Below are 10,107 nucleotides of genomic sequence, written 5' to 3'. Positions count from 1 at the left end.
TGTAAACTTCTTCTTGTTTCCAATCTTCCTGGTTACTCAGCTTGTTTCTCTATCTCTATCCATGCATCAACCCACAAGCATTTAGTTTTAAAGTGTTAGCGTATTAATAGAAGTGGGATATTTTCTAGGGGGTCTCAGTCCCACTAGAAAGTGATTATTATTATGTCTTAATTGTTTTTTAGAAGAATGCTTAATTTAGATAACTTTCTAATACCCCAAGTCATAACGGGATGATAGATATTTGTACTTTCCACTTATTTCTTATACTTTTAATTCCTATGGAAAGCTGTTTACCTAATGCCTTTGCCCATGTAGAACCTTGTGAACTGGTAATTATTCCAGGATGGGCAGGTATGGTCACTGCACACATTTTTATTAAGGGTGGTGGGGGGGAAGAAAATCGTTTGGAATGCACATTTTTCCATGGGTTAAACAGTGCACAAGAACCTAGCAACTTTGGAGGAGATCCAGCTTACTTTTGCTTTAATGTACCCAGAAGGTTTCAAATTAGTACTCAGCATTACTGTTTTAATTGAAAATTAACCTCGCCATAACTGGAAGTGAGGATCAGCATCCTGATGTTTAGGAGACGGCTGTATGGTTGGGGAGGTCATTACACTGGACAGCAGAGACACTGAAGAGGAAAACACAAATCATTTGTTTCCTTAAGCAAGGACACGCAGTCAACACTTGAATTGGTGGTCAACTATAATTTGCTTCCAGAGTCAGCAACTCTGGCAACACTACAGTTTGGATTTATAGCAGGGCACACAAGTAACAATGACTTTGAAAGTAATGTATAAAAGAACCAAGGAAAAAGTTCTTAAAGATCTACTCCTCATTCCAAGGACTTTCCCGCTCCACCTAAAAGCAGGAGGTGCTCTTGTTCCTATTCCCAACATGCCCCTCGGCAGTTCTTCCTGAATAATTACTCCTCCAGGAAACCAATGATATTTGAGTCTGGGTTATCAACAATCCTTTATTTTTTGCCTGGGAATTTCAAACCAATACACTCCCAGCCTGAACAATGTAGACAGAAGTTTTCCTTTCCATTTGGTAAAAAATAAAATTTAAAAAAAATTCTATATTTGCTGCCAATGTCCTGAAAAGTTCAATCACCTCTCCAAATTCCCCAGAATAAACACAAGAAAATACCTCTCCCCAGTAGGATCCAGGCCCCGCACTACCACCCTTAGGCACTTCCACTTCCTCCATCTTCAGGGAAGGAGTGTCCAGTTCAGATGTGGCTCCTCAGTGGAGAAGAGGGAATTTAGGGGAAGGGGAATTTCTTTAGGAATTGTCAGTCCCACAAGTAAGTTCCTCTTTTCCTTTTCCCTTTTCACTGAAAGTGAAAAACTGCTCACAACAAGTGCTCACTGTCCCGTTTCCCTATGTGTCACCAGAGCCAAGAGAGGACCCCGTCAACGAGGCTCCCTCTACTCTGTCCCGCAGACCACAATCTCCGACCTTCACCCCATTGTCTGTGCAATGTGTAGAACTGGAGCTCAGAGCAGTGGCCTCAGCATCACTCTCCATGCCCGGGGAAGCCAAAGGCCCCTTTCTTGGCCGAGGAGAAGGGCTCTTGTGGAAGCAGAGTTTGAAAAGCCCCAGCACTGTCACGGTCAATATCACCAACACTACTACTGCTATGCTCACAAGTATGAAGACCACGGCGGAAGAATCGAAAGCCTGGGGATTGTCAGAGGAAGACGTGGAATTAAACTTGGGAATCACGCTTCCAGAAGCGTTGATGTCGGCCTTTGCCTCTGTTTGAGGGGATATTTGAAGAGTAGATATTGTGCCCTGTGCTCCCCACCGAGGAATCTCGGGAATAGATGTTGCTGAACTGCTTTGTCCAGGGGCATGGGGTACCTCTCCTGGCTTCTCCCGGACACTGGGTGACCAGGTTCCCTTCGACACGGGGCTGGCTGCAGTGGCTGGCGGGTGCCAGGTGGGCACCTTGGTCCCCCCAGGGGCCGGCTGTCCTTCCCCATTGGTTACACAAGAGCGTCCGTCTTTCCCTAGCACGAAGCCCGCAGCACACTCGCAAGCAAAGACTCCCAAGTCGTCTAGGCAGTCAAGGAGCTTCACGCATTTGCCATCACGGAGGTACCTTCCGGGACAGGGACAGAGCACAGCCCCGGAGGGTATCCCGTCCCAGCGCGCGCCGACCTCGTCCGAGGTGCAGGTGGCCGTGATGGAGAGCTGCCCGGGGCAGAGCGCACTCACCTCGGTCCCGGGGGGACTGAAGTCCAGCGCCGCGCTGGAAAGCTGGAAAGGCGCGCGGTAGCTCAAGTCAGAAGCGGCCCCCGGGCGCGGTGCGGGGCACAAGCCCTCGAACTGGTACTTGCACAGATAGCCGTTGGCGCGCTGGTGGCATCGCATCTCCTTCCAGCCTGCGGGCTCGATTCCCCGGGTGGCCTGGAGTCCCGCGCAGCTCCGAGCGGTGCAGGAGCGTTGGGGCTCCTCCACCCACTGCAGCGTGTCGCTTTCGGACCCGCCGACGTCGGGGGACAACCAGGAGAAACCCCGCAACGGCTCATTCTCCAGGGTGCAGTTGGATCGCCTGCGCTCCAGCGCCACCCAGAAGAGAAGGTCTTTGGAGCCCCCTCCGGGCCCCGGGCCCGCCCGTAAAAGCGCGACCACCGCGCGGAGCTCGGCGTCCCCGCGCACCGTGCTGAGCGCCCCGCCGCGCAGGCTGCAGGCCTCCTCGGCCTCCTGCCGCTTGAAGGTAGCGTGGTGCAGGCTGTAGCAGGCCCCCGAAGCCGAGCAGCCCGCGCGGTCGGCGGTGGGGTGCTCTCCACTGCCGGGCCGGGGCCAGAACGTCTGCCAGAGAAGGCACAGGGCGAGCGCCTGCCTCATCTTGGAGGCCCAGCGCCCGCGGCTGCTCCCAGCTTGGATCTGACCCGCCCGAGGGCGTGGAGCTGTCCCAGGAGCGCGGTCACCGCCCCCCCCCCCAGCTGGCTCTCCGCCCCCCCCCACCCGTCCCCCGCGCCCGTCCCCTCAATCTCCAAGAATTCCCGTCAGGGTTCTGGCAGCAAACAGCTTCCCTCCCTTAGGCCGCAACAGGAAATGTGTCCGGAGCTCTGCCAGGCCCCGTGCAGCCCTGCGGTCAGGAACACAGCTGGCGCCGGGGCACAGGGAACGCAGTCGCCCAGAAGGTCAAACACCCTGTTTAGGGCAGGAGAAAAAGAAAGAAAAATCGCCACTGGGAAGAAGTGTATCGTTTTCCCTGCTCAGGGAGTTTCACAACCTCAGATCCCAAAGCACTTTGGTGAACACTGGCAGGAAGGGCTGGAGAAGAGGAACTTGCTGAGCGCCCACGCGCGCCCACTGTGCTCCGTCCGGAGCGGTGGTGGAGTTGGCCTCACAGCAATGTGTAGAAGGCTCCAGGCTTCGCCAGTCTCGCGATTTTGGGGGGAAAAAAACCTTGTGAGAAGTAGAAGCATCTCCCTTTGCCACCAGAGGCAGCACGACGTAACCACCAGTTTCTTCCTGGCTCTGCTCCTCTGTGCTGTGGAAGGAGATCCAGGCGTGCTAATTGCTGGTCAAAGAATTTACAGTTCCTTTCCGGTATATTAAAAGGGAGAGCCTGCTTCTGAAGTCAGTGCTCGCCTTAACACGTTTGTTTTTCGTTTCCATTTCTTTCTCTTTGAAATGGCCTTATTGGTTCATTCAGGAAAGGAAATGTATTTCTAGGCCTAAATGAAAAATAATGGACACAGATCTTAACTGTTATGTTAGGTTTCCTTACCGCTATATTGATTCATAACTTCTTCAAGCTTATAGATAATATCTAAATGAGATCATGGCCTGTTTGAGAACAAGCACCCCACGTGTGAGTTTATCCTTGAACTATTTTAATGTCATTTTCTTCTACGATTAAGTGCCAATATTTGTAACAGTAAGTTGGAAGTCCCCTCTAAGGGACACAAGAGTTCAATAGCCTGAAGAAATTAAAATATTTATTACATTATACTGCGTGTTGTATACCATAAAAAAATACCCTGCAACTTAAAAAACAGGTGAGTCAATTTCTTCAGTTCCAATGGCTGTTTTGTTTTAATACAAACACTTCAACTCAGTTGGAAGCAGTGAGGAATTAAAGGTGAATAAAGGAAGGAAAGTTAAACACTGCACTGTCTATGAAACGATTTTCTTGTTAGCAATTTAGACAATATGCATCATTTTAGAAAATTATTATCTACTTTGGCTCACAGAGACCAAATAAGTTGCAATCAGAAATACATAAGGTTTCAGCTAAGCCCTCTTAATGATGCATGATGCTTTTAAACATCTGTAATCAGAATGAAAGTTGCCACTCCACGGGTAATGCCTACCACGCTTTTAAACTCCCTTGTACGGATTGGACTGTTCAGGTTAGTGAGGATGGGTGGGAAGGAAGGTTTCAGGATCACATCTGTACGCTCCTACCTCATTTTCACCACTACTCTCACTCTTCTTTTCCTCTTGGAAATTCCATGTATTTTAACAGATGATAATAAACACCAGGAATCATCATCACACTTACCCTGTTTTTGCTGACTGTGGAGTTCTGCAGCAGGATTTCTCTCCTACACCCTTGCTGTTTCCCAATTTAAACGACATTCATTAGTCCTTCATTACAGATGCCAGAGAATCACCTTAAACATGACTCTGCATTTAAATTAAGTTAATGACTTATGAAAAAGGAACATGAAAATCTAGAAATCTGATTAAATGGATTTTAAAAATACCTATTTACTTGGGCTAGCTCTATATACCTTTGCAATCTAATGACTACATGTTGTAAATGTGTCTATGCGGTACTGTATATTTTAATAAAATAAAACCTTCTACAAATCTAAGCAGTCAGTGGAAACCTCTTAGATATTTTAAAAATCACTTGAAATGAGGTGAGGTTTCTAGAGTAAGAAAGAATGAATGCTTGAAAAACTTAAAGTAAATACATGATCTCCCCTCCTGGCATTCTGCCTATAGGGAGGTAGGATATTAGAAGAGATATCCTACCTGGCCATAATGGCCATAATGACTGCATATTACAGTCCTGGCCATGCCTGTAGTGATGTGAGAGAAGAGTTAGAAAAAAAATTAGCTCAAACTAACACATAGATCATTTTGTAATTAATTACTTTGTACTGACTTACATACCACTAACATATTTTGAAATGTATAGTATACCTGAGAAAACTAGAAATGAAGGAATGTTTTTGTTTTTATTACTCTTTTACTTATTATTATTTTTTATTAACAGCTCACTTGATTGAATATTTATTCTGGCAGTTGTGGGTTTAGTGCTTATGGCTACTGTTGGAGGTTAGTGTTACTTATGTACCTATTTATCAGATAAGAAAACTGAAATCTAGAGATCATGTATGTAGTTGGCCTGTGGTCAAATGAGCAAGGATGAGCCCAGGCATCTGAACCCAGAGCCTGTGTTCCTTTTTTTTTCTTTCCTCCAATGGACGTAAAATTCACATAACATAAAATTAACCATTTTAAGTGTACAATTCAGTGGTATTTAGTACTGATACATTCTCAGTGTCAGGCAATCATCACTTCTATTATTTCTAAAACATTCTGATCACCTCAAAAGTAAACCTTATCCCCAGAATGTTTTTATTTTTAAATAATGCTATTATGATCGTAATAGGATACCATTTTATCGCCACTGGATTCCAAATATCGGAAATGCTGACAGTGCTGTGGATCCACAGTCTCTTTTATATGTTACAGATGAGAGCAACAACTTTGGGAAAGCTTGCTATTTTTAACTAAAATTGAACACTTACATACTCTTTACTCCATTATGACCTTCATGCCCAGGTATATACTCAAGAGAAACTTACACACGTACAAGAGAAGATATATAAAAGGATGTTGAGGGCTTCCCTGGTGGCGCAGTGGTTGAGAGTCTGCCTGCCGATGCAGGGGACACGGGTTCATGCCCCAGTCCGGGAAGATCCCACATGCCGCGGAGTGGCTGGGCCCGTGAGCCATGGCCGCTGAGCCTGCGCGTCCAGAGCCTGTGCTCCGCAACGGGAGAGGCCACAACAGTGAGAGGCCTGCGTACCACACACAAAAAAAAGGATGTTGATAGCGTCACTGCTCATATTAAAAACCAGAATGAATCCAAAGGTTCAGCAACAGATGATAGATAAATAACCTGTGGTACATTCACTCAATGAATATTGTACAGCAATCAAAATGAATGGAATATAGCTGCAAGTAGCAATATGAATTAATCTTATCAATACAATGTTAAATGACAAAAGTTCCAAAAAATTATACAGATTCTGATATTCTTTTTGTAAAATTAACAAAAAAACTATTAAATATATATTTGTGTATTTTTTAGGAAAAAATAGTTACTACAGTGAGATAAAAGGAACAATGGGTGATGATGGATCCTTTGGGTGGGTGGGACGAGGAGGAGGATGGACTAGTAGGAAAAATAGTATTTGATGTGGGCTGTTGTCAGAGTCCTAGCTTTTGTTTTGGATAGTGGCCTTGTAGGTGGTTATTCCATTATTAAAAAATCAATAATTACATAATTAACAAAATAAAGAAAAGTGGCTTTATCTAGACAAATGATGAGACAATGACATGAATCAAAAATTACAATTAGGGCTTCCCTGGTAGCGCAGTGGTTGAGAGTCCACCTGCCGAGGCAGGGGACACGTGTTTGTGCCCCGGTCCGGGAAGATCCCACATGCCGCGGAGTGGCTGGGCCCGTGAGCCATGGCTGAGCCTGCGCGTCCGGAGCCTGTGCTCCGCAACGGGAGAGGCCACAGCAGTGAGAGGCCCGCGTACCGGGAAAAAAAAAAAAAAAAAAATACAATTAATCTGACTCTGAGCAGCTGAGTTCCAAAATGTAAAATCTAAACAAAATTAAGATGCTAGCTATATTTTTAAGAAATATTGCCAGTATATTTCCCTTTGATCCCCAGATTCTTTTGCAGGTAACACATTTCTAAATTTAAGCCAATTATTAATCTGAAAAAGCATAATAAATAAAATATTTTCCTATGTTTCTAGACTTTTCAGACAATCTGTGTATTATTATTAAGAATCATGTATGGTATTTATTTGTTCATTCATTTATACAAGGTTATCCCATCCAAAGAGCTAGAGAGAATATATAAGGAAAATAAGTTTAGTTCACATTTTCATTTGATTATTAATTTTAAAATGTCAGAAACAAATATGGAGAAAGAATTTCACTAATCACATCCCAAGTAATCTCATAAATTTATAAAGTTGTCGATCCTCACTGAATAAATTCTGTTATTGTTGAAAGAAAACAACATCTGGGCCTTAGCATATTTCTGAGTTCACCAAAGATATATAAAAATACTTCAGAGAAAATTGAAAAGGAGACAACATTCCATCAGGAGAACATGGCGTTCAGAAGCAAATCTAAGCTAGAGACCAAGAATTGTGAAGATTCTTTGCCTTTTAGAACTATATTGGACCTTAACAAAATGATCAATGATCAATATCTTTATATTTTTAACTGAGTAAATTTTAAATTCTAAGTCTCAAGTGTCCACGAAGTGCTTAACAAATGATAAAAGTTGGTAATTTTATTTTCTGAAAACACAACTTCTAATCATCATTATGTACATGTTCTAAATCAGGATATATGATTTGACCCTTAACCCAGCAGATCATATAGACTCATAACCTAACAAATTCATATACTCCTGAATAGGTAAAGACTTCTTTTAGGTGGCATTGTCTTTAAGTCATCTGCATACATTTATATACAGTCAGTCATTTCAGAAATGTATGTCACAATGACAGGTAGTCTTTTGGTTTAGTACAGAAACAAGAAACTTTAAAAAACATTAAATTTTCAGCTCCTTCATTTAAACTGCTCTCTAAACAGAGGCAGTGCTGATCATGTCCCATGGGCCCTGGAGGTAATATAGAAAATTATTCTCTGGTGGCCATTACAGAATTAGTACATCGACCATTGCCAAGTTTATAAACAAGAAATAATGGAAGAATGACTCATGCACAGAAAAGGCTTGTTATAATCCAAATACCTACCAAGTTCTAAAGTATAAATATTTATTTTACTACTCAGATATTTTTTCACAATTGCCTACAGAGCCAGTTTATGAACTGCACTTGAAAATCAGCCTTACTACTTTAAAGTTACACACACACATGCACACACACACACACACTCACACCTCTCACCTAGACTTTTTTTTTTTTGACCGATCACAATAAGGTGAAACTTGTAGGGTTAGCTAACATCATCCAGCAAACAAACTTAACTACAGTTGTATGGAGGTGGGGGAATGGTGCATGAATTGCAGACCTTTTCTTTAGTTAAAGTTTGGCATCTATCTGATCAGATCCATAGAATTTGGAGTTTTTCAGGTCCTACTCCTGGGCCCTTTTCTCTTTCCACTAGATACTCTCTCTCATGTCATCTCATCTCGTCTCATCCTGTGGTTTCGGATATCATCTGTACGTCAGTGATGCCCAAACGTATCCACACTCCATTCTTAGCTAAGCTCTAAATTCGTATATCCACCATGTACTTAATATTTGATATCTCATAGGTATTTCAAATTCCCATTTCCTAAACAGAACTTTGGTTCCTGCCTCCTGAGCCAGGTTCTCAACTTGCTTTCATTATTTCAGTAAATGGTACATCTAGCCCCTAAGATGCTCATCACCAACTTCCTCACCTCTTATATGGGTCAGGGTTTTTTTTTTTTTTAATTGTAATTGACAGAAATCCAACTCAAATTAGCTAAATGCAAAAGGGAATTATACGATTCGTAACTGGGAAAATCCTGGAGTAGTTCCAATAGTTGAATAGAATACGGCCAAAACCACAGCAGCCAGGAGATTCAATCACATCAGGATTTGTCTTAATCTCTCTCCCTTTCTCTTCTCTCTTCATGGCTGCATCCTCTCCTGCTTCCTTCTGTCTTTCTTCAAAGGACCTGAACAAGACCACTGGCAGTCCTCATGTTGTACCCTTATAACATTCTACTAAAGGAGAGCCTTCTCCTCTAGCTCCAGAGCAAAATCCCAAGAAAAGATTCTGATTGATCAAGCTTCGGTAATATGCCAGTCACTTGCTCAATCATTGTAGCCAAAAAGATAGGACTCAGTGATTAGTGATTTCCTTCTGGGGGCAGAGTCTCTATCAGAGTTATATTAAGGAATATTCAATTCTAAGTCTAAAGTATACTTTGAATAGATGTAGTTTTATGTTTCACTTTGATCATCCTAGTCGGCGCCTGTCAAATGTCTTCTCACTGTTCTGCCTGCATCATTCTGGACCCCATGGAATCAATTCTTCATAGACTCATCAGGAAGATCTTCAAGAACCTTAGTCTGACTATGTCTCTCTTCTGCATATACCTCCGTTGCTCCTAAAATAAAGCTCAAATCCTTACCGAGAACTACAAAGTACTGACTCCTATGCCTCTTCCTAGTTTATCCTCTTGTCTCTCTGGTCTCAGTTCAGTTGCCAGCACCTAAGTGAGATCTTTCAAGGCAACCCAATCTTCATTTCCCCACCAATAATTCTCTAGCCCCAGTCTCTTTCTATGATACCAACGTGTTTTTTTTTCTTCATAGCAATTATCATGTTCATTTATTTGATTGTCTTGCCTGTCTCTCACTCAATGTAAGCTCCATAAGGCAGTGCTTGTCACAAGTGAGTAAATGAATGTATGATTGAATCCACCACCATTCTCCCCCTTGTTGATTATGGTCCAGCCACACTGGTCTGTTCTCTGTTCCTCCAAAACATCTCATAATTCTTACACGATTTCCCTTTACCGAAATCATTCCTCTCTTGTCTGTTAGATTTTTAAAAAATTACATCTTTAAAAATTGTAGAGTAAAATGTACGTGTAGAAGTGTACATAAATACTTATGTACAGTTTTACAAATAACCATGAAGCCATTTCCGAGTCAGGAAATAGGGCCAACTTATGGTTATTTCCTCCCTGCTCTGTTCAATCCCAAGGTAACATCTGTTGCAGTTCTCTAAGATTAGGAGAGATAGTTTTACTTCTGGTTTACCCTGACATTGAGGATGTAGCTCAGCTGATTGGTAGGAGGTTTCCT

The 10,107-nt window shown here is 43.0% G+C and overlaps 1 protein-coding gene across 1 annotated transcript; it reads right to left on the bottom strand.

Moving 5' to 3' along the window:
* Positions 1-965: 965 nt before the first annotated feature.
* Positions 966-2,913, bottom strand: CLEC14A (C-type lectin domain containing 14A). Its single transcript, XM_060167660.1, has one exon. The coding sequence runs from the start codon at positions 2,860-2,862 to the stop codon at positions 1,390-1,392; it is 1,473 nt and encodes a 490-aa protein (XP_060023643.1). The 5' UTR covers positions 2,863-2,913; the 3' UTR covers positions 966-1,389.
* Positions 2,914-10,107: the final 7,194 nt, after the last annotated feature.

This window comes from Lagenorhynchus albirostris, chromosome 1 (assembly GCF_949774975.1).
Source record: "Lagenorhynchus albirostris chromosome 1, mLagAlb1.1, whole genome shotgun sequence".
Lineage (NCBI taxonomy): Eukaryota > Metazoa > Chordata > Mammalia > Artiodactyla > Delphinidae > Lagenorhynchus > Lagenorhynchus albirostris.
This window is presented reverse-complemented; position numbering and strand designations above follow the sequence as displayed.

Bases quoted from the DNA above. Each gene is read 5' to 3' on its own strand.
- CLEC14A (XM_060167660.1), bottom strand. From the start codon at position 2,862: ATGAGGCAGGCGCTCGCCCTGTGCCTTCTCTGGCAGACGTTCTGGCCC.